This window comes from Balearica regulorum, chromosome 1 (genome assembly GCF_011004875.1).
Source record: "Balearica regulorum gibbericeps isolate bBalReg1 chromosome 1, bBalReg1.pri, whole genome shotgun sequence".
NCBI classification, from domain to species: domain Eukaryota; kingdom Metazoa; phylum Chordata; class Aves; order Gruiformes; family Gruidae; genus Balearica; species Balearica regulorum.
In genome coordinates, this window is record NC_046184.1 from 79,278,244 (window position 1) to 79,303,904 (window position 25,661).

Consider the following 25,661-nt stretch of genomic DNA (forward strand, 5'->3'; position numbering starts at 1 on the left):
AGAAAAATACTGCTTCAAACCTTAACCCCATGTGATTGTTTTGTCTTTTTATTTCCAGTTCTCTAAATTTAAGGGCTAAAACCAACTTCTCTTTCATTTCCTCCTGATTGTTGTTAGCAAGCCTTGGTAGCCTTGGTGGTTCTAGAAAAGTGGCTGTGATACAGCCTATGGGGGTGGCTTTGCATAACTTCTAGAAATCCACATGAGTAGTTGTGAGAACAGCAGTGGGCTGCAACATTAACAGGGACTCTGCAGTCTACCCTCAGGTACCTCACTTAGGTAAGTCAAAAGTGTAATGCAACAGTGCCGCTAACATATGTCCCTATATGTTTTTATTTAAATTGAAGTTGAATAGGAGGGTGTGTAGACTTTTGCTTTTTCAAGTGTCAGCAGGTGAAACTCAGTATATTCTTCCCAGGAGCTCATGCAAACATTTTTTTTTTAACCTTTGTCTTGCTGTGTTTAAGTTTGCAGCTGCTGGATTCTGCTTTGAGTTTCAAGTTCAAAGGCACCCAGACACTCTTTGTGAAATATTGCAGAAACCACTGAACTTCACCAGGCTTTGCAAGGAAATCTTGTCAAACCACGGGTTTCCCACACTTCCAGTGTGAAACCTGGTGTTAACTCAGAGCTTTTTGCTCCCAGCTCAGATTGGAGTTAGCTTAAAACTGAAGGATCACGACCCTTAGGGAACTTCTTCGTGAGCTTTGGCCTTTTTTTCAAGTTTGTAACAAAACTTGGAATTCTTTCCATGATTTTGAGGGTTTATAACAAAAGCAAAGGACAACCGTAATCCACATCACTTTTAAATCAGTGGTTTTAGAGATGGATCGTAACCTTTGAACATAGCATCTGTGTAGTAAGCTTGGCAGGCATCCGGATTTTGTCAGGTTTGTTCAAGTTTTGAAAGAGCTGTCCCACCTGTTGTCACAGCAGCGCGGCAGATTGCTAGCCCCACCGCAAAGATACAGAACGCTGCAAAATATGTCTCGGAGAAATAACATCTCCCATAATACACAGAGGGCTATATTGTGTTGTAAGAGACAGCCTTCACGCGAGCGCTGAAGGGGGTCGTGTGGCAGCTGGACTCTTCAGACGCGTCTTGCTGTAGCAGTCTGGAGTGGGACCTCCACCATATGTTAACAGCATCGCACATGTGCCTGTCCCGGGCAGCTCTGGCTCCATCGAGGGTACAGGCTGTGGTAATAATTCTCCTCCTGTCCTTCTATATATACTGCAGGTCTAGATGGCCCAAACAAATCACCTTTCACTTGCTATATCTCGTACTGGCTTCTAAAAGAAGGTTCAGTGCGTAGCTTGGAGATTTCTCGCATGTAAAGGCACAGAGAGATACAGTGGTACTGGCAAATGTGCCACAGTCATATGGAAACTATAGGCTAAATTCTTCCCTTTTCTGAGAACGTTTTACCCTGCCCTCTCTGAGGGCTCAGAGCAGTTTTCTTTCAATGCAGATCAGTACACCAGCTTTCTCCCATTTACCACCAAGAGAGAAAGTTTCAAAATAAGCTTCTCCAAACCATTTTTCCAGGTAGCCGGTTCACTCTGCCACCTGCACTCTGGGGAGGGTTATCTGACTTTGGCTTTGGGGGGCTAGCCATTTCTTCCCATTTAGTTGCCTGTTTCCTGACCTGGGTCGTTGAATATCAAGTAGCAGTGTTGCACTGGAGCACAAGTCATCGTAAGAAGAGAAAAGTGGCAACAGAGATGCATTGCTTTAGCCTAATCTCTTCTAACGTCAGTGCAGCTGTACAATGCCTGTGTTTTTAATGCCTACGTAATTATTACATGCCTACGTAATTATTCCTTACCTGTTTTGTTAGTTTAAGTCCTATATTGCAAGTCCCTCAAAATCAGAGCTGCATGAAAATAAATAATGGGGTTGGTTTTTTTCATTATATAATTCCAGGGGGGTTTTTTTTAAACCTTTATCTCCCCTTTTAAATATAACATTAGCCCAGCTGCATTACTCCTTTCGTATCATTAAAAAATGTAAGCAAAAGGCCCTCAGCCATTTTTTATTTATAGGAGGGTGACAAAACCATAGTTTTTCTGTGTTAAAAGTCGTTGTAGGTTTGGTTTTTTGTTTTTGTTTTGTTTTGTTTTTCCTCAGGGAACAGTGTAAAAATGTCTGAATCTCTAAACCTGAAATTTGGCAGATACCTAAATCTTTAATGAGTAGCATGTGCTTTGCAGTTTTTCCTAAAGATTTGCATATTTGCTTCTTAGGATACCTCAGTTGCTAATTCTTCTATGAGCAGTCTGGTGGGCACACAATTAAAAAAAAAAAAGGGTTGCGCTTATTAATTCTTGGGGCTTGTTGCTTTCATCGGCTATGGTATTACTTTGTTCTGCGTTTGCTTATTACGCATTAGATAGTTAAATTTGAATGAAAAGTTGTCTGCAGAGATGGAGGTAGGGTCCGTTCTTTAAGTGTTCATTTGCCGATTTTGTTGCAAGTGCTTTAAAAGCTGCGCTGAAGACTGTAAAGTTCCTGGAGCTGTAATAGAAAACATTAGCGTCTGGACTTTCAAGGGAAGAATGTGGTTAAGATTATAGCGACTGAGTCACTGTCAATGGGTGGTCTCGAGTCCATATGGCACACAGTAGGCAGGGGCACGGAAGAGCCTTTGCTCAGATAGGTGACGAGCTGCACTCGCCGAAGCGAAAGTGTTTGCAAAGGGCCGCCCTAAGACTATATTTTGCCTGCACGGGGGTAAAATACTGTCGGGTTGCTTCTCAGTGCGGCTTTGTTTTAACTTTGCTACAAAATAAGATAAAGGATTTGCTTAAAAGCTCGGTCGTCGTAGTGCTACATGCTCCTTTTGGCTCCTCGGATTGCTTCTTTTCATTCGGCGCATTTTCATTGTTCTGTTAGGCTTTTAATGAGACAGTTACAAAATGTCTGCCTCACTCTGACCGCCATTTTGTAGCCTGATTGTTGGATAATGAAGACTGTGAAAAATAGAAAATAAACAGCATGGCATGGAGGAGATTTCAAAAGGAGCACAAAATCTGCATGTTTTATTTAGATGCTTAATTGTTGCCGACTGGCTGCATTTAAACAAGCGACTTTACAGTGTCTGGAAGAAAACCAGCTCCCGAATTTGAGGAGCTGACCTTGGGTAGATGCCATCAACTGTTCTTTTCTATTGGCATGAACGTGCTGCTGGCAGGGTCTCCCTGTAGCTGCAGTCGCTTACCCAGCTCTGAATCAGAACCTGCTTACTCTGTACTAGGCCACCAAATTACACCACTTATTCTGAACATTATTTGCAGCCCCTTCAAGATTTGATCTAGAATATATAGGATATTTAAAAATCAGAACCTTCAAAATAGCTATGATTAAGCTTCTCCCATAGAGGAACACATAATGTTCAGAAAAAAAAGAGGAGGAGGCTACAAGTTTGCTGAAAGCAAAATGAAAAATGCACGACATGAATTTGAAAGGACACTATGGAGTTGTTACTGTGGTCCTATGGACGCAGCACTGACTGTGTGAGGAGCGAAGTTGGTGGCATTTACTTGCTTCCTTTATGAAAAACTCTGGTTTCTGTGTATAACATGGGCAAGGGGGGGATGGGGAAGGGTGCTTTACATTCACAGTAGGGTGCAGCTTCAAAGCTGTTTAAAATTCTACCATATCTTAATGATAATAGTTAATCCCAGTATCAGAACAGTACTTCTATTTTTAAAATGCAATCAATCAATCATTTTAATACATTGCGCCCTTAGTGCCAAACACCTCAGAAAATGGTGTGTACGGCAGTAAAAATAAAGCATCTGAAACTCTTTCTGTAGAGTCGTTCTTCCTTTCTTTCTCACCCATATGTGTACAGTAAAATCTCAAAGCTGCAAGAAAAATCTGGAATTACATAAGAGGGAGTAAATCCTCCAGACAAGACCGATTGCCAGGTGGGGATTGCTGTCATGGACTGAGCAAGGAGGGACAGAGGAATTCCCCCACCTGCCTAAACTTCTCTCTAGAAATACGGCACGTGCTGTTTTGTCCTGGGGTTTTGTTGGGGTTTGGTTTTGGCTTTTGAGGTGGGAGTTGCATACAGGTGCTAGACTTTTTTTTAACAGGATTACACTGAAAATTGTGTCTTTCTGTTTTCTTCTCAGGCCAGCTTCCTATGTCTACCATGCTCTTTCAGAAAGCTGTTCATATGGATGTAACAGAGGTTGTAGGTAATTCAAGTTCAATTTCTGCCTCTGCCACAATGATTCACACAAAAGCCCCAAAGCGTCTTGTACATATGTTCTTCACCTGCAAAGTAAGTATTAATGCTTCCTTATCATTAGTGCTTATAAATTACTTTGAAGTTCCTCCAATGTGCTGCAAATATACCTATTGCTGTTGTTAGTGATAAAAATGTGAACTACATGACTCAGTTAAGGAGGATTTTTAACATAACTTGAACATAAAAGTATCGGCACCGTATTCCAGCAAATAACCAACTACAGTGAGAGCATACCTCTGTAAGTATATTACCCGTATTTTCACTTCTCTGTGGATTTTCTCATGAGTGAGCTTTTTCTTGGTTCACTCATTTTCTGAGACTGACCCTCACCCATTGTATTGATCAAAGGCTTTGCTGTTTTTTAAAGGATCAGCAAGAAACAGTGATGTTTTTAGTCATCAAACTGGTAGTACCATCGCATTGGACCAAAAATGCCCAAAATCATCTCAAGTGAATTATGAATTAATTTCAAACATTCTTATTGCCTCAAAAACAAGTAAAGGGGGAAGTTCTGAAAGAGATCTTTGATTTTAGTTGAATGGTAGCCTCCACAAATAGATATTTATGTAACAAAAAATAACTCAATACAAAGCAAGTTTAGTTGAGGTGAAACTGGAGACAAAGGCGCAAATGATCTGAACTCAGATCATAGGTCACAGAGATAAGACATCGGGACTTCCAGTCAATTTTCTGAAGGTGTAAGTAGGAGTTAATAAAGTTTGCTTTCCTGCTGCAGAAGAGCATTTTCTACTCAGTGTCTGAAATCTAGGTTCCTTGGGGGATTAGTAAGTGTTTTTCCATTAATTCAAAATAACCACCTTGGAACTACAGGGCAGCTTATGATAGTACTTCCTAGCCCTATGCGTTCATAACCGTAATAGGATATTTTTGTGATTTTTACCTATAAATACATCCCTCCTAGGGACAGTTGCCTCAGCAAGCAGAATACAAACATTCATGCCAAGACTTCTTTAAGCTGTTTTCCGCTTTGATAAGACATATTTTAGGCAATATCTCACAGGATTATTTTTTTAAAGTAGGCAAAACAAGGGCTTATATTTTATGTTTGTCTGGTCCACTAGGTTCCTTCTCATTACATGTTTCATTTTAACAGGCAGCAAGCATGTTCTGCTTGCTTCCTTGACATGCATCTGCATTGCTGACATCTGGAAAGCAGCCATATGGGGTTCCACACATAGTTTTTGGAAACACCATTTGCCGGTGGAACAATCCAGAGCAGACACCTCTTTTTGCAGAACTTTATTGCCATCTATTTTTAGCTGACCTCTTGTACATCAGATTGCTGTGCGTGAGCCACAAGAGTGTGGCTTGTAGACAGACACTGCAAGAAGAAAGACTTCTCTGTGTGCTAGCTAAAGTCCTTGGAGTGAGTTATCTGCACGTACCTTCCATGACGTGCCTCTGTCTCATTAGTATAATGTCACAAACTGTATTCAGAGTTGACAAAGAAACTGAAAGGAAGGTGGGGCTTTCAGTGTCCTTTTTGTTAGCCTCATGGTGCATGGGGGCATATAATGAACTTCGGAGGACATTGCTGGCCAGAATACTCCAGTTCTAAATTAGCGGACATGATGTACTTCACCAGCAGAGCACACATAGGAACAATACATCCCATAACTGATGGGATTATGATTACTAACTCTCTTTTTGGGTCTGCTGGCTGAGATGTGCAGCTTTCCAATAATTCTGAGAAGGGTTGTTGACTGGTGTTCTGCCCAAAGCCAGGAAAGACCTAGAGTTTCCCTAAATGCTAGGGCAGTGGAGAGGATGAAAAACTCTGTAGGTACCCTGCAAAATTCTGCAGTCTCTGTTTCTGTATGAAACTGCCTTTCTCAGATGTTTGCAGAAGCAGCTCGGTTTTAGTGATGTTGATGCTCATTATGCTTTTGTAAGTTACTGAACGTTTGTATGTATATATGGGTTTAGTTCATCATACCTAAATACCTATAGTTATAAAGGAAAGACTTGGTCTCTTAATAGGGTACGTTGTTAGTATATGTTTCGGTATTCATCCTGCAGTTCCATTCGTTGCTTGTATGATTGGTAGAGGACAGACTATCACGGTGGAGTATATCAAGCATCTGATTCTTTTCTGAGCCTTTTCTGAAAAGGAGATGTTGGATATAGGAAGGGCATGGCACTCAAAAGTTTAAGTTGTATTTGAATGTTTGAAGTGCCATTTGTGCAAAATGTATCATATGTTTACCATACAATTGTTTAAAGCTCCAAAACACATAAATAACCTCCATGAAAAATCTTACTTTCTTTCATGAAGATGCTTGGACTTATTTTGTAATCGATTTTTTTTATTATTATTTTTTAAGTAAGGCCTTTCTCCTCTGAATGTAGATTGCAAGGTTTTGCACATAGTTTGCAAGCAATTAGTTTGCACAGTGTTTGGAGTCTCAAAAGGACTTTATAGATGAACAGTGGCTAGGAATGTAAGCTAGTGCCAAGTGAATGGCCAGCTTTCGTGCCTTTCCTCTACTTAACGTCAAAGGATTAGAAATGGTCGGATCATTTTTTTAAACAAAATTGTAAAAATCACAGTGCCCATGTTTCCAGAAGTGAAAAAGCTTGCTAATATTCAGCATCAGCTGTGTTAGGCTTCTTGTGGTGATGCCTTTTTACTTGAGCATTTTTTGTCTGATTATTGCTTCTTGACATTACTTTACCAGTCATTCATTTAAAAACCTCTCAGGAAGACCTCAATCAAATGCCAGTATTTAAAGGTCCTTAACCATTGTTTCCCTGTGATATCAGACACATGTTTTCACATAGCAAGAAGCTTCTTTTTTGCTCCTACTTCATCAGGTCCCAGTTATGATAACGTGTAGCTTGAGTTGATACACTTAAGATCTAGTCTGGCTTCCAGATATGGCTATAAACCTTTAAAAATTACATTGCACGCTATACCAGTCTTCGTATCTGTATTCATCATTTTTGGATAACAGACCATTCTGAGAGCACTTGTGTCATTAAAGAAGATATAAATTAATTATTTGTGTATTCTTATATGCCTTATTAAAGCAATTCTATGTATTATGTTCCCATCTTACTGTAGATATTGAAAAATACTTAGTTTATCATTTATTATGCAGTGTGGATAGTTGAAGTCATGACAGTCCTATTAATTGTTTCTACTTTAATACTTGGTAGTAGGTTATGTTTACATTAGAAAGATCATAGTTTTTCTTACATGAATTACCAAGTAGGTGAGTGTTATAATTGTTATGCAGAGCTTAGATGATTCATTATTGATAGAAAGCAGTGTTTCTTTCTTAAATGAATGGGCTGTTTATTTGGAACGTTCAACGTTGCAGTTGTCTTTCCAGTGATGATGATTTGGGGTTTGATTTCTTTTTTAGCAACCAAGGATCATTCTAGCAAAAAATATTGGTAATCCACCACCAAACTTTGCAGGTTCCTGGTTTTGTCCTAGCCCAACCTGCTGTATAGACAATATCAGCTGTCTTTGGAGGGGACGGATAAGCATGCTGCAAAAGGCAAAAGACTGAAATGTCATAAAAATATTTGATAAGTCTGAGAGACTTTTGTACTGAATCTCTGCATTTGCATATTCACATTCACCTGAAAATTTTCTGTGAAAGTTTATTTACAGTTGTAATCAAAGTATTGTACATTCATAATGTGTCCTACTGGACAGGCTCAATCCGCCTTCACTGAAATAAATCAGCCACACAGTCCAACTGACAACTGGGCATTTTCAGTATCCAGCACCTAGATTAGAGTGTGTCCGGGGCGGTGGGAGGGATTATAGTACCCCAGTGCATTGGTGCTCATGTTCTTAGAAGAAAAATTACTCCACTGTGGACTCGTTATGTCCCAGTTTATCATCCACATTTTATTTAAGAGTGTGTGGCTTTTTTGTTTGTTTTTGTAAAGGTGCTTTCTGTGGACTGTTGATGCTGAAAAACGTGGAAATTAGGAAACTCGTGTATTCACATTTCCACAGCACCATAAAAGAATGTGGAAAATGCGCATTTGCCAACATAACTAGTATCCCAAAATTATGCACGTACAATATATGGACAAGGAAATATTTAAATGCTAGTAGGGGAAGTTAGGCTTTTAGATTTCTTAGGTATTATCTTTGATGTTGTATGAATTTTGGAAATTTTTGTTTGTTTTTTTCTCCTTGCTTGCTTACGTATTTTACAGGCTCTGGTTTTCTGGCCACAATAGAGCAGACAGAATTACTTGATGTTGAGAACCTTGTTAATTTTATGGCCCATTTTCACATGGAGATCAGCTTTTATTTCCCATCTCACTCTTTATTCTTGATTCAATTGTCAGTAAGGTTTACTGAGCAAAAACACTGGAAGTATTATGGGAAGAAATCTAATCAATGCAGCATCAAGGGACAGTCCGTCAGAGTCCTTCCTAGTGGCAGTGAGCCAGACTAGAGGTTACTACGAGGTTACTCTGTCTGACTTTAACTGAAATACCCATCTACTTCTGAAAAGGCTGCCGGCAGCCTTGTACGTGTGTAACAGAAGCCTCATTAATATAAGCTCCCAATATATATACACCTGTTATACTAGCCCCCAGCACAGAGCCTGTGTTTCCTATTTTAAACACTTTGCATGTCTGTCTACATTCCCTTCTGTCTGCAGTTGCTCTAGTGTGGTACTGCAGAGCAACTCATATGCAGTACCTCCAGGGAATGTAGAAGGCTAAATAAAGTTGTGGCAGATGTCAGTGGACTTGTCCAAACACTATTTTTCAAGATAGATAGTTTGAAAAGTTCATTGGCTAATCCAGACTTGTGATACAGAAGTCACCTCATTAGTAGCCTCTTTAAGTGTGCATTTCTTTAATGCCTGCTCCTTTTTCACATATGAGAATTGCATTGACATATTTGTGGGAAATATTTATTTGATTGGCAAAACTCTGCTCCTCACCTTCCTCCCAAACCCAGCCCTTCTGTTCATGTACAGAGTGTAACTCCCCTAGAGTTGAATTATTTGAAAGATACAGCACTTCCTCAGGGCTTTTACCTGTTTTGGCTCTGAGTTCTAATAAGTCATTTGACGGCAAAATGACTCTAAGATAAACTTTTCTCCTTTTATGAAATATTTGTTCAGCACATTCCAGAATACGGGTTTACCTCAAAAGTTACATATCTTCTTTGTTCAAGACAAAAAAAAAAGGATCACAAGCAGTACCAGATAGAACTGCTGATTCAGCACAGGAGTAAAACTTTAGCATACCCACTGCACCACATACTTTCTGGCTACCTAGCTTGGTTTTCCTGACCAATGCGTTGGGAATTATGTATGTCAATACTTCTTCTAGGCCCTTGCCGTATTTTGCATAAAAGAGCAGTGAGTTTGCTTCACGTAGCTCTCGAGGCAAGTATGTTGTTCCCCCAAGCAGGTCCAAAGATGCTCAAACCAGTCATGTTCTGAGACCCTTGCCCAGAAGCCGGCAATACGCTGTTAGCTGCACACAGGTTGATCCTGGGGGACACCCTTCTGGTGCTTGTGTGGCCTCTCTTACGTCATGTGTGGAGCAACATTTCTGTAAGCACACACATCTGCTATGGGATTCACAGTTTTCATAATTGTTTTCACAATGCACAGTTTATAATGTCTGTGTTTTATTTTTGTTTGCAAAGCTTTTTCTGTGGAAATTTTCAGTAAGGTATGAATCCTATCATTAGATACTGATGGCAGTTCTACTATGCTGCAGTGAATCAGAGAGACACTGGGGGAACTGAGTAAGCTATACTTCAGTTTTGGCACCTCTCCATCTGCAGTGATGTTCTTCCTGCTTATACTATGTCGCAGCATTTGATTATGAATTATTATAGCCTGAGAAGTATGTGGCAATGTTGATATGCATGTATATTAAACAAAACTTTGAGGAACACGGTCTCCATGGTTAAAATCCTAAGAACTTAAGAATTAACAGTCTGGACCAGACCAAGGGTCTGTCTGGCCTACTGTCTTGTTCCCAGCAGCGATTAGTAGTCTGTAGTTACGGAAAAAATACAAGTGGTAGGTATATGGAATAAATAGCCAGAAGTGCTGTGGTTATACAAGTTAGTCACACAGCACATGGAAAATCACCCTGGATGATGGTTGCCATAGGCCAGAGCATGCTTATGCTAAAACCTGCAATTTGTATGAATGTATTCACAGTAACGTATTTTAGCATACAGGCCTGCACAGTGCACCTTGTCAAACACCAGGCAACTCTGGGGTTAAGTCCACGTTTTCCAGCCATTTGCAAATGACCTAATTGTATGAGCATTCATCTTCAATGACAGTAAATACAAGATCGTTCAAATACAATCAATAACTAACTCTTAATTATTTTTAGTAACCTACTTCTTTACATAATGGTTTTGATTTGCCTCGATTATTTCCATATTACTTCAGCATAAACCCCATTCTTTTAGTCTTTACAGGTGTTTCAAGAACTTTGACTGCAGAGGCAATTTTCTGTTGGTTGAAGTGGCATCATGTCACAAAAATTTGCATTTTGCATAGAAATGTTTTCGTAAAGTTGCACAGTCAGGCTGTGGAGCCTGTGAGCATAGGAAATAGCTGTAGTTACCACACCTGGGATGTCTTTTGGCAAATATGAAATTATTCCAACAAAGATTCATAGCCAACACTTTCCTAAAAGGGGATTAGTGGTGCAACTTCATGGAGATCCTACTTCAGCCCTATCCATTGCATTTTAGTAGGGTTCACCTCTGAAGTGTCAGTCATGTAACTGCATTTGACCACAAATGCCATTTTATGCTTTTCATACGTTCTCTGACTTCCAAGATTATCTTGAACAGTTGAAGCAGAAATGAGTTACAGTTTTCCAAGATATATTTAGGAGATAGTCACTTCTTTTCTTGAAAGTTGCATAAAGTTCCATAAAGTTAAAAAATAGAAGTATCAGACCCAACAAGCTAACACTGAGGACACTAGATTGTTCAAGGACCATTCAGATGTCAAATCAGTTTTTGTTAAATCAGATTCCTATTCCAAGATAGCAAGCATTAGTTAACCATTTTAAAGGAATAAAACTCTATTCTGGTCATGATGGTAGAAATGATATTTCCGTAATGGGCACTACAGGCCTGTACTTCCAGTTGTGGTTAGGTTGCTTTTTAACAGTATGTCTCAGTGAACAAATGCTTTAGCCCACATGAAACGGAAACGAGCATTTGATTCTTTTACATGAGTGCTGTTAGTTGGGTAAGTTCAGGAATTTTTTTTTTGTATTCTTAGTAGTAGTTAGTTGGAGCAAGACTTTCTATGAGAAACATAGAAACATTCAACACAGCAGTGACTCTTTGAAAGTTGCATGTGATTAGATTATGGAAACCTAGTTGCTATAAGCTATGCTAGTATTTTGAGTATGTTTCTAAAGGGAAACATTTCCCTAAAGATAACCACTCAGAGCAAGGGCTTTTAATTCTTTGTAGGAATTTGCTGCTAGTTTCAGATCTCAGATTTTCCAGTTAAGAAAAGAAAATATTTTCAGCCCATGCATCAGGTGGCATGCACAAGGGTCTTTGAATATCGGAGAGGAAAAATGTTAAAACTCCTCAAGAAAGATTAGTCAGCAATCTGAGCGGTACAGGGAGGAGGAGGAGGAGGGAAGGAGAACCTGTAAAAGTTGTGAAAATTAGCACAATAGTCCAGATAAGGCTCACTAAATTACAGCTTACTAATGTTTTGCTACGTGGAGGAAATAATACATGTAGAAGTGGGGCAATGCAGTTCCACTTTCTGGAAGTCAGTTAAGAGGTAATGTAGATTCAAACCTACTGCTCTTGGTGGCAAGTCCTCAAAAACATACTTGTTCAAGTGATCAAAACACCCTGCAGTGGGGTTCCAGTCAGTCATGTTGTTTGCGGGGGGGGGGGCGGGGGGCGGGGGGGTGTTAATTAATTAGGAGGATAATTTCTCTTTCTTTCCATAAAGTAAGCATCTTACATTGCTATACAGCGAACTGTGCCTCTTCCATTTTAGTGGATATTACGTGTCAGTTATACAATGTTTGGCATTTTGCATTGCACTACTGTCATTATGTGTAAGAATTACATTTTTAAAATCATGAGTTAAAACAGCAATCCTATTGTACTGAAACCTGCCATGATAAAAGGGTGGCTTATCCCATTGGCCTTCAAAAATACATACTCAGGTTAAGCTCACACAGGTACATTGCTAGGCTATCTTTAGCATCCTTTTTTGGTGCATTGGATGAGCGAGGAACCACCAGCTCTGTGACTTTGGCTAAAAGTAGGTGCAGACTTGCTTAACTATCTCAGTGTGTAGATATTAAGTTTAAAGGACAATTTTACTCTCTGTTCTAGAGATGCATTATCTTTAGTTCTCTGGCTCTGTCACTTTGCTGTCTCAAATACTCTAACACTCCTGCTGTTTGCCTTCTCTTTTTGCTTTTACTCACAGTGTTAAAATACAGTTCTTGCTTAAGAAGGTCGTATTTGTTGCTTGGGAAACAGTATATCTGATGTTCAGTAATGTCCCAATTCAGAACAATACATAACCACATCTTTAATTTGAATTCCGTATTTAAGTAAGTCCTCGAAGCCCTTGAAGCATGGACATAGTGAATTTCAGAAAGCAGACGCAGGTTTAATATGGTGTTTCTTCTTGTACATTCTCATGTTTCAACAGAAATATATGTGGCAACTGCTGCTCCTCTGTGATAAATCTAAGTGAGGGGTTTCTTATTAGCTCTCTGGAGAAGGAATTTAAGACCCAGTCATGAAAATACTGACATGACTGAGTAAAGTTGCTCATGTCGAAACATCTGCAGGATTGTAACCTACTGTAATAATGGAATAGTCTGAAAACCCTGTCTATAAAATCTCAGTACAGCACTGTATCAACATGTATTCTTTATACATCTTCAAGGTAGTCAAGTTGGAAGAGTTTCTTTGTCTGTAGCATTTCTATCCCATCTTGTGTCTGGACTTTTTTCTGCCTGTGGGTTCCCATTGGCCATATGTCTGACTGAGGCTAAAGATTATTTTTGTGTACATTTTTGTACAGTACCTATATTCTATTTTAAGGAAAAATACAGACATGCATTTTTCTTCTTTATTAATAAACTGAGTGACAATTTAAAATAAATTATTTCAGCTGTTCAGAATGGTACACAGATGTACTGGCACATTTCAGAGTAAGTTAAATAGAGAGCAAAGTATTATGTCACCAAAGGAGCAGAAGAAGAGGAGCTGGTCTCTGACCATTAAAGCAAAATAAAGCAGTTCTAAGGTGGTGGCTTTGAGAAAAGTAAGCCAGACTCTTCTAGTACTTAGATGAACTATGGAAGCAGCAACAAAAGAGAGAAAAATTTTAACAAAGGAAAAATGTGGGAAAAGTATAAAGGTATACTGTGGAGTGAAAGAGCAATACAGGTGGGGAAAAAATAGACATTAATTTTGGGACATAAAGCAAAAAAAGGGGGGGGGGGGGGAAGCGCTTATAAAAGCCATAGCATTAACATGATTGATACCTTCACAGAAAGAGAGGACTGGAATGAGGAATGAATAGGCATTGGTATGAAGATCTGTCTGATATTCAAGCGTGGGAATACCAGTCTAAGTCTTTAGCTCTCCTTGTAGATTGTGTGGGGAACTCTGATGCTTTACTGGATTTCATTCCAAGGCCAGGGATCTCACAGTGGGTAACCGAAACCTGAGTTTTAGCATGTTTAAGTCTTTATAGGACTTTGCTGTTAGACTTGGCAGTGAAGACAATATTCGTTTGCATTTAGATTTCATGTAGGTGCATGCATAGGTAATTGTTATTCCTAAGTTGCTGCTATGGACAGAGAAAAAGAGAGGCTTCTAAGGTGTTGATTCAGGGTACCTATATTAGATATGTACTACATACTCCTCTCTGAAGGACATGTATCTACTGACACTATATATGATTCTATCATCTTAATTTAGATAGTTAAAGTGAGCTATATCCTCTCTCTGTCTCTTTATCTTCCTATTCTATAAATGAAGGCAATAATTTTTCTAGTGTGAGGTTGTGAGTATAGCATTCAACAGGACTTGTGAAGCACTTGCACATTATGGTGGTCACGGATTGAGAAATGCCAAAATGGGAGGTGTCTTTTGTTGCAGGAAAACAGTATTCCAAGGAGATTTGATGGGCTGTTTCATATAGAGGAATTTTAAAGTAACCTTTCTTCAAAAAACAGCAGCAGAATTAGCTGAAGAAAACAAGAAGCAATAAGAAGTGAATAGATTTAGCACGCAGCTTGATGAATAGGCATAGAACAGTTATAGCATGACTTCTTTGGGATGACCCAGAATAATTTATCTAGAGTGTTGCATCACTTTCCCCATAGTTCTATCAGTATCACAATACAAGAAAACAAAAATTGTTATTTCACCATACTGTATATATTTGTATATGTAATTAGTGGTTTCTACATTTGACTGTGATTACAAAGCATATGCAAAGGTATTACTGACACAGATGCATTATCAAAAAAACGTTAGTATCACTGGCTACTGAGACTAAACTGCTGAATACTACATTTTATGAATAATTTATACCTGATGTATTGATGTCCATGCTTAGTTGATTAGTCTGAGCACAGTTAATTTTTCTACTACCGATCGGTATACTAATTTTAAAGGACTGAAAACAAGGCTGATATTCGGGCATAAAGGTTGAAATATTTTTATCTGGTAACTTTTCTTTAAAATTGTTTGGCTGTGAAAGTAGAGGAGGCTTTTTTACTTGAAGCTTTCAAGGTTTGTGGCAGCTAAATTGAGTAGTCTCAGAAATCTTAAGTCATAGTGCTTCCCTGAGGGTAAAGTCATCCCTCTACAAAGTACCATTCATGCCCTACTTACCCTCGATTAAGGCTTTCAAAATGAGTTTGAAGTGGGACACTGACCTACTACTGAAGCACATTCCTCACCTGCAGAAAAGACTTTGGAAGGCCTGTATTTAATACCTGTATGTCTGTTTCACACTTTTCCCCTCATAATGATAACATATCAATTTTATTATTTGTTGTTCTTTCTTTTTGGAAACAGAAAGAATGACTTACTGGGGAACCGAGTTGGAAGATGAAAGAAGTGAAGATTGGCCATCTGTGCAGAGGAAATGACAAGGTATGCATAGCACTCACACTGGAGATTCATTTCTTGCTGGTGCTTAGGTCTTCATGGTAGATTACTTCTGGCAATAAAGTTTAAAAATAGTCCTCAGAAACCCTGAAAAAGATGTTTTGAAAAGAACTTTTTTCTTCTGTTTGATTGCCAGAGTAAGCAAAGTAAGTATTTATATCTTTATAAATATCTTTAAGATACACCTTTGAACTCATTACTATGTTGAATTGTAGCTGTATTTCTACAGGTAAATGGCAGTCACATTCATGATTTTTTTTTTTTGGCAGAGACCAATAAAAGCAACCCTTCTCCTAAGACCAAACTGAAATCCCTCCAGACATTATCAGTGGTCATTCTTTAGACTTCAAAATAATCACTTCATAGATTCATTTAAATCACTGTACACTCAGTGCAGTTGTACCATTTTCTCTTTTCTTTGTCACTTAAAACTGTTACAAGGAGATGTGCTAGTACGTGTTTTGCGCTGCATTTAAAGAATATATTCTTTTACAGTTATCATCCTATCGATTTTTAACTTGAGGCATGAAAATTAGCACTACTGACAACGCACGTCTCAAATATTTTCAGTAATGTGAATGCATAATATTTATGCAGTGACTACGAAGAGACTGGCACAAGGCTATATGCCACTTAAGTTCTGAGGTTAAATGTTACTTCAGTGATGCATAAAATTTGTATTGACCATCTGCCCAGCATAGAATTGAACCCATTAATGAATAAGCCTCACAGTATCACTGTGAGATAGGGAGTTATGATCTCCATTTAACAAGTGATAAAACTGAGCCCCAGAGGGCTCGTGTAATCATTGCAAGTCATACAGGAAGTATATAATAGAGCCAGCAATGAAAGCCAGCTCACCTGATCTGCCATCCTTCCTATTTGGACATCCCTGCATTTGGTATCCTTTTCACTATGTTCTGTCATGTGTGGAATGTGTACATCAACAGCTATACATTCTTTATGCACAGTTTTAACCATCAAATTCTCTTGCAAAGCAACTTAAAACAGACAGTTAATGTGAACCATGAATCATGCTTGCCCATAAAGAACAACATGAGACACAATGCAAAAAGGCCAGCACAAACAGCACCAGATGGCCTTCGTAAACTGAGCAAGTTAGCACAAAATGCCAAAAGAGAGATCTGTTATTGTGACCTCTCTTTCTATTTTTTTGTATAATGTTGAGAAGAAGACTATGCAGATCTTTCTGTAGGACAGAGAGGAACTGCTGGTATAGGACGATTAATGCTTTCCCTTTTGTAATCTTGCTGAACGTCTCTGATTTCCTTTAGTAAATGTCAGGTCACATGTTGGCTGCTTGCATTCTAAAACTGAAGTATAAATCATCTTCTCAAGTGACAGAAACTGTCATTTTTCCTTGCAAAATATTTTTCTAACTATATCTTATGTAACTGTTACGGTTGTTGACATTTTCCTTAAAAGCCCTGTTCATTTGACACTCAAGATTTGGTATAAAGCTATAGACTGGGATAGAGAATTCTTTTGCCTTTCCTTGTATCTGTTTCCTTTACCATGAGTTGAAGAAAGGAATATGCATTTCTGAGTCATGCTGTAGAAAAGTGTTTTATTTTTAATATGATTAGAATTTTAAAAGAAGGAGAAGGATAAACCTTAGCATAGGTGAAACCAAGAGTTAATACGCTTCAGTTGTAGAAGGTGGCTATTAAATTTTGATGGGATGCTATCACTGATACTTACTATACAAATGTTGATGTGGGGAGTGTGAATAATGAGTTGAATGCTAGAGAAAGGCTGTTGATTTTTATGGAAAATGTATATAAAAAAATACATGATCCTCAACCAAAAATGTTCATGTGGATATATCCATAGGAAAAAATCAGAGTATAGACTTCTTATGTCTGTCTTGGGTTGTGTCTACAAGAGTGCAGCCCTATATAGCTGTGTCTTGGCGTAGATAAAGACCGAAAGTACTTGCCCACACCTTATGTTTTATTGGGCCTGATTCCTGCCCACCTTAAGGGAGATACTCTAGCATTAATAATCTGCAGAAAACTGTTGATACATCTTCCTGATGCATCTTTTAAAACCAAACTCATCGAATGTAACGATTTCTTAGAAGAAGTGGCTACAGAATGTGGAGTCAATCGATGTATAATTCCTACTGACAAGGCCTTTGACTTGCAGCTTCTGCTGGCCCCAGCTGAGGGATGAAAGAGAGAACTTTTGCAGGTATTTCAGGGCATTACCTGTGCCAATCTCACCCTAGTAAGCAGTGAATTAAAGTGTTTCCAAATTGTTCTGGAAAAATAAGTTCAAGAAGCACAGTGTTCCTTCTGAGGGAATGCTGCAAGGGTGATCTGGAACACCAGGATTTTGGTCTTGAGAGTGGGTCCATTAATCCTAATGCATCCAAGTCCTAATGTTTTAGTTAAATTTTAAGGAAGCTAGAGACCTTCATGGTAGATGCAGGGTATTTTAAGACACTTGTAGGGGTTTGAAGATATATTAAGATGTCCATATTGACATACTCTTAATCTCTCAAAACCAGGATCTGAATTGTTTGCTTAAGTATCCTGTTGCTGTCAAAGAACGTTGCTGAGTTTAGGAAGGGAAGCCAGATCTTGGTCTAAATATCTCTTCTTTATAATGACATACTGTATAATAATAACCTGCACAGTGAACAGTTGAACTCAACACAGACACATGTTAGAGGGGGCCCTTGTCTCGGTTAAAGAAAGGAAAAAGCGCTCTCCTCATTCCTGTGACTGGCCTGAAGGCCAGACTCCCTGTAGAGTTCAGAGCAGCCTACCCTGGCATCCGTGGCATTTTACGATCATGCATTTGGGGGTTGTAGAATCACAGTTCCTTTCTTGTCAAAGCCAGAGATGGGTCACCAGGAAACAGACTCCCTGTTTCAGTCTACGTACTTATATGATCTTATCACTGAAGATTCTCAAAGCTGGTTCATGGACATTACAAATTTGTTCTCCTCAGCTCATAGAGGTTGGAACATAATATTTTACAGGTGTGGAAGCGAAGCCCAGATGTGAATACTTTAAGATGTATAGCCTCAAGAGTTGAGGCCGGATATTTGAAAGCATTCAGCATGGGTCAGCTCATCTTGTAACATTTTCAGGGAGACCAACAGCCAGGTTGCAGTTTGCCTTTGAAATTCTAATTATTTTATCATCTGAAGAAGCCAGGAGAACTGAACTTATTTTTCTGAAAACCTGACCCAAGTATTTGCCCAAGATCATGGAAGAAATATGTGGTACATTTGTGAAATGAATCCTGCTCTCTCAAATTTCTGCATACCCAAAGGACCTTCCTCCCTCCCACCTTACTCTCTTCTCTGTTCCAAAGACTTCTTTTACTGAGTTTTTGAAGACAATGCAGCTCTCCTGTGAACTGTTCTCATTAAATCTTTCTTTCTCTTGCTGCAAACTGTAATAGAGGGGGACTCCCAACAGTACTCTCAGAAAGTCCCATAGTGCACATTAGACAATACTGGGTCCTGAACCCTAAAGTCTCCAAAGGCTTACTGGATGATCTCCTTTTAAGACCTCTGTTGGTACCAGTTATCTCAAATTACAAACCATTGGCAGGTCTCAGAAATCTGCAAGAGTCGGTCTCCCCAGTTGTTATATATCCCAGGAGATCTGCAAAGAAAAGGAGGATGATTAAAGTTTATGGCTTGAGCAAGAAGAAGTCAGAGGGAACATTTCCCAGTGTTCTTTTTATGGGTTTTTTTAAAGGAAAAATATTTTTCACTGACAGGCTTTTCTAATGATTGAATACACTGTGAGTTCTGTCTTTGCAGGAAGGTCTAGAGGAACACACTTTTATTTTCTGCTGGAATACTGCAGTCTTTAGCACTCTCAATATTAAGATCATTGGAGCCAGGGTTCCCTGCTGATATTACTAACATGAACTTTAATCAGTCCTGAAAAAATACTTTAATAACCTGAATTATGGCCCCCAGTGCTAGATCTTTGATGGGAGAGTGAGCCTTGCAGTACTGATTTTCTCATGCTCAGCATTTCTTCTGATATTTTTGCCACTTGTTAGCAATCTATATTTTAATAAAACCTCAATTTATAAAGTGCCTTTTCCCCGGATGTTTAAGTGGAACATTTTTACATCATTCACTTACATTTTTTCTCATTTTGAAGAAAATGCATTTTTGAGGAAGATTCTGGATTGGAAAACTAATCTAAAAATGGAAACTTCCTTCCCTCTCTAATTATGACACAGCTCTTATCAGTCCCACCAGATGGGGAAGATGAGCCAGAAAGTAGCATGGATAGTCAACCAATTGTATTCTTTCCTTTTCTCTTCTTCTCTGAGGAGGCAAATACTTTTTTTGGCTCAATATGGCATTTTAAAGTTTGTGTTCTAACAATGTAAAACACAGCAAAGTCCACAGGTGGCATCTTTTATATGGCCTGCAGCCTTCTGACCTCCTTCTGAAAGGTGACCTTGTGGTTTGATAGGTTGGCTCTCCATGAGTAAGTTGTTACTGAGCAGACCACTAATGCTTCTCCACAGCACAATTGCTGTACCTTTATAGGGACTGCTAAATGATGTGGTATGTACCACAGAGACCACTGTCCAGAGGAAAGTACTGTCAAAGAGTGAGAGGGGGTTAACCACAAAATATTTACCATTTTAGTGTGCACTGAAAAAAAAAAAAAACAACCCATAGCTGAAAACAGGATTTTCCTTTAGTGCTTTTTGTGCATTGTGGTTTTATATTGGCTGCAGAAAAGGTTCTGTACAGTGTTGATTCTCCAAAGCAGACGGCAAACAGTGATTAACCAGTTCCTTCCAACTGCTCACTAATGAGCAGAAACCAAGTTGAACCAGTTATTCATATTGAATTAAGCTTAAAAGAAATACATGTAGTTGTGAGCATAAATGTTCTCCTCTAAATCTAAACTTTCCCAGAATAGTGCACTTGGGGCTGGATGTCTTTCTTCAAGCTTATTTCTAGTGGCAGAGGATATGACAAAGTAAATGACTGTAGAATATGATTATTGTTCTAAATGTAATTTAAAATTATTCCATTGTAAATGAAATACTGATGCAAAAGGGCAGGACCTCTGAACCACATGCATTTACAAGCCTGTCCTACACAAAAGTGTCTTGTATGCTGCCGTTGAGACTTACTATCTTGTCTAAAGCTTCTTTAAGATTTGAGTGGAAGCACTGCTCTGGCAGTAGTATCAAGGATTTAGATCTATGGCATTAAGAGCCAATGGGAAGCACATTTGCTGTACATTCACGTTCCTAAGCTGTTTTACTTATGGCACTTGAAGGCCAAGTGAGGCCTAGGATAGATGAGCTTTCAAATAAAAATTAAAAAAAAAATTTCAGTTTGATAATTTGAGAAATAGCGTATATACTGCCATCAGTGAGATGATAATGAAGTAGGCTGGGGGCCAACTGTGTAGGAAGCAGCTCTGTAGAAAAGGATCTGAGGATCCTGGCGCACAAGTTGATGTCAACCAGCCATGTGCCCTTCCAGCAAAGAGCCAACTGCATCCAGCGCTGCATTAGCAAGACTACAGCCAGCAGCTCTAGACAAGTGATCCTCCCCTCTTTATAGCACTTGTGGGACTGCGTTTAGAGTATTATGTCCAGTTTTGAGCACCCTAGTACAAGAAAGATACCGCCATACCAGCACATACAGTGGAGGGCCACCAATCTAGTCAGGGCTGGAGCACACGGTAAGCAGGGAGAAGCTGAGAGAGCTGGGTCTGTCCAGGCTGCAAAAAGAAAGGCAAAGGGAAGATCTTCTTGTTGTCTGCAACTACCTGATCGCAGGGTAAGGAGAGAATGTAGCCTGACTCTTCTCTGAGGTGCACAGCAATAGAATGAGGGCCAACAGCCACAAATTGGAACATGAGAAATTCCAGTCAGATACAAGGAAAACCTTTTTACCAAAGAATGGTACAACACTGGGACAGGTGCCCAGAGAGGTTGTGGGTTCTACATCCTTGGAGGTGCCCAAGATTCAACTGGATATGTGCCTGAGCAACTTGATCTAATTAGACATGCTTTGAGCAGAAGGTTGGACTTGATGCTTCCAGAGGTCCCTTCCAACATGAGTTATTCTGTGGTTCTTTGATTCTGTCATAACGAGGACTAAAACAAGAACGAAATTGCAGATTTGGACCACTGGAAGATCAAAAAGAAACAACTTGTTGAAAATCAGAATGGAATTAATAATACTGTACATCTGATGCATTCACCTTCTGGCATCAAAAGAGTCAGGGGTTTATGTAATGAATAGTTGCCTCTGCATTTCTTCTGTATGGTTCTGCCTAAAATGAAATCACAGCTTCATTGGAATCAGATGACAAACTTCTCATTGACTTCACGAGGCTGTGAAGTCTGTCAGCTTAAATGGAGATCATAGGAGGGTTCTTTAAAGTCAGATAATGGTTTTAATGTGGGGAGAACTTCAGAGAATAGTTTTCAGTTTCTCTGTATTTCACAACCACCAGATTCCTTTAGCAATATGGATAAAGTTATGCCAGTTTTGGAAGCAAAAACCCACAGTATTTCTCTCTTGGCTTTGTACCTGTGTTTCTATAATCACGAGTATTTAATTGAGTTGCTTAAAAAAGGAGGGAAATTTGAAGGGAAGAAAAGCTTCCTTCCTATGATCCCTGAGTTAGAAAGTATTTCAAAGTTTTGGAAACTGTTGGCCAGCTCTGACATTTAGAAAGCATGTCTTATAAAGAAAGACTATGTAAAACGTCAAAACTTTATCATGTGGGCTTAATTACACCCTGAAAATGCTTGCTTTTTACAACCGTGATAAAACATATAAAATGCAGTATAAACATGTAGTGCAGTATTAGGGCATATGTTCCTTCACTGCATTTCTGAAAGGGGGAAGGGTTTTTAACATTGCTTAGGCTGGTTTTATGAAATGGTACTTGTCAGCAGAGTGTATATAGCCCTCTTGCTGTTATGTTTATACGATAAAAAAAATGTCCAAGGTATGTTTCCTCCTCTTACCTAACCGGCCTATTCTACTTCATAATGTCACATATACTATTGATTACAATATTTTTGTGTGGATTATGTGTGAGTACAGATAATGATAAATTCACACTGGAGTCTACTTGGCCCATAAAAAAATTTATGCAACTCTGATGAAAAGTTACTGTTATTAAAGAACCATTTTGGAAACCAAAGTGCCTGTTTCAACAGCCCAGCCTTGATCCTTTAACACAGTGAGTGTTTTGGATCAGTGCAGGTGTACATATAATTATGTAATTTAGAGTGGTCCAGGAATATTTAAGAACAAATATACCTCCAACATAGAGGTTAATTTCTCATGAATAATGGCTACAGAATGATTTGGTAGTTTTCTACCCTAACCTTCATCATATACCCTTCCATAAGAACAGTCTGGATCTAAGGAGTGTCTGTCAGCACCATTATTACCAATTCCAGTGTTTGGCATTTGTTGTGATTTTATAATAATATTAATAATATATTAGTTTCTTTTCCTCATACATTTTAGCCTTTGGAGCTTGTTTTCTTTGCAGTGTTTTCCCTATAGGCATGAGGGATTTTTACATACTTGTAGAGAATCTGACATAATACATTAGTCCAGTAGCTGGAGCATTAAAAGGCAAGAAACATACGACTTGCAATTCTGAGAACTGGTAATACCGCTTTTAGGATTTAGGAAGATTTTTTTTTAATGGAACATTTATATGCTTGTATGTGAATCCATTACATGACATACACCGTGGTTAGCAACAGCTTTTGTGTATCATGGCTCAGGTTCCCATACACTCCTGACAGTATGTATATTCATGAGATTCATGACATTTTCCTGCATCTGCTCTTATAACAGATTTCGTTTCAAAGCAGCACTTCATTGATGTAGTACACTGACACATTTTACGTATAATTGCTTTTCATCTGGTTGTATGATTATTTTGTGACACCTAGTGGATAAATTGATAGTAGTGCCGATTTGAATTTCCTCGGTTTTTTTAGATTCTCTTGATAGACTTTCTGGCCTGGAAACTTAATTCACATTACAAATGCATAGACTCTCTTGCTTGCTTACTTTCTCTCCTTTTTTTTTTTTTTTTTTTTTTTTTTTTCCTCTTGAACTGTGCTCATGGAAGAACTTGCTCATAACCAGATGAACAAATACCCAACACCAGTCTTGAAGAAATTGCAAGAGTCCCAAAATAATACAAGGTAGTAAACGTTTGAAAATTTCACAATATTGTCAGGATCCCTGCATGTGCAGCATGTGATCTTCACACATCAACTTTTTCTACTGTGTCGACTTTTCTGTGGTGTGCTTCAAACATGCAGTTCCCTTAGGGATTGAGTATACACTACGTGAATTTATGAAAGGTTACAAAGAAGTACTTATACCTTAGTACCTTATGAGGCCTCTTAGAAATATCTGTTTCTGTACTGTTCCTAGAGAATGAAATCTGATAAATAATTAAAATATTATTCTATACACACAAGAATGTTTTCAGAATATTTACATCAAGAAACAGTCTAGAAATGCCTTAAATGCATGACCTACTTTCACAACTAAGATATATCTTGTGAAGTATATCTTAATTTCCATGTCATAGCTTCTGTGCCTGAAGCTTATTTAAAAGTCATTTCTCCTACAGGAAAACACTGAAATACTGTCCAGTATGTTTGCTATAAATGCTGTGAGATAGAAAAGTAGGTATTTTTATATGACTCTTATTTTTTATGTTGATAAGGGGAGAGGAAGTAACTATTTCAGTCACACCAAGTCTGCTTGCTGCATCACTGGGTTGATACTATTAGTGTGTACATTTCTGTCTTCAGAGAAGGTATAATATGCTCCTTGCCCAACAGATTTTAAATTCTGAAATTTTCCGGCATCCCAGAGCAGGCACAGAACAATAGCTTACGTGATAGCTAAGATAAGATTTTAGTAGGTTTTAAATAGAAGCTAAAAGGAACTGCAAGGCACATGAATTTGGAGATAAGAGGTTATGTATTTTTCATATATGGGGAATTGGAATGGAGTTGTGCAGAGGACATGAAGAAATTGATTTTAAAGACCATCTTCAAGATTTTAAGTTTCAGCTTGTCACTCTTCAGAGAAAATGTGTTGCATATTTCCACTCCCAAGAGGCTTCAAAATCAGAAAATGTAATACTAAACTGTGTCTTTAATACTGACTGATGAGGCTCTCTTTTCCTGTGCTTTTCCTCGTTCATCCTAACAGTTCTCTTGTGACTCTCATTTATGTAAAATTAGGGCCTGTAGCAACAGCGTCATGAATAATGGACACAAAGAGTCTAACACACCGTCGAGCTCTGGCAAAGATCCGCTCACTCTCTATCACCTGAAGCCCTGCTTTAAGTCCGTTGATGAATGTTAAACCAGTAAAAGCTTTAGTCTCAGGTAAAAAAGACTTACACTAGAGTAAATCTATGGAGAACCCTGAGAAAACAAAAGTTTGTACAGAGGGAGCCGAAACAGGCAGCACGGTGTGTCTGGCCACCTGAGCTCCTCTCCTGCAGTTCATGAGGAGCGCTCCCTGTGCCAGCACGTGCCATATTGGTGTCACCGCCCCGGTCACCCCCAGCACTCCAAAAGCCTTCAGCCCCCCACCAGCATATGGGTGCAGATGGTCCATTCAGGCCCTTGAGGTGAAAATGGCAGGTTTTGGTGGTTGCCCCCTTGATTTTTTTTAGACTTGTGTTGTGTAAACCTGGTCTGGGTCCTGGACTAGGCTTTGCATTGGATGGCTAATGAGGCTGGTAATCTCATTAGCTCGTGCAGCAAGTTGCGTATAAGCCTTCTTTTCGATGTCTTTGTTGCGCCTGCAGCGTGGAGTACTCCGAATGGAAAATAACTGATCAGAGCAGAGTAGTCGTGCAAAAGCACATGTGTATATTTTTTTAATCATAATACAACTTGAGACAATACCAAAGGGCGGTAACAAAGCTGTTACTGTGCACAGAGATCATCTGCTGGTAACCAAAGAAAAACAATAACTAAAAGAAAAAAGGGACCTCAGTAATTAGCAGTGTTGTTAGCGGCAAATTCATGGAGGTGCCTGGGAGTTAGAGGCGTGCAAGAGGCAGGGCCTGGCCCAGGCTCCAGGAGGGCAGAGGAAGGGGATGCAAGGCAGGACACGAACCGAGGAGGTATTGCAGCTCTACAGGCAGGCACGCCACCCCCGCCGTGCTCGGCAG

General features: G+C 39.0%; 1 protein-coding gene across 2 annotated transcripts in view; it reads left to right on the forward strand.

Moving 5' to 3' along the window:
• The window catches only part of LOC142602812 (uncharacterized), a 119,281-nt gene that overhangs the window by 88,564 nt on the left and 5,056 nt on the right, over positions 1-25,661 (forward strand). For both annotated transcript variants that reach the window (XR_012836647.1, XM_075760517.1), the window contains exons 5-6: positions 4,144-4,295; positions 15,346-15,423. Coding sequence is in view for 1 of the 2 variants with exons in the window: in XM_075760517.1 (XP_075616632.1) it covers positions 4,144-4,295; positions 15,346-15,354 (161 nt within the window). In the remaining variant the exon portion in view is untranslated. The remainder of the gene's footprint in view (positions 1-4,143; positions 4,296-15,345; positions 15,424-25,661) is intronic.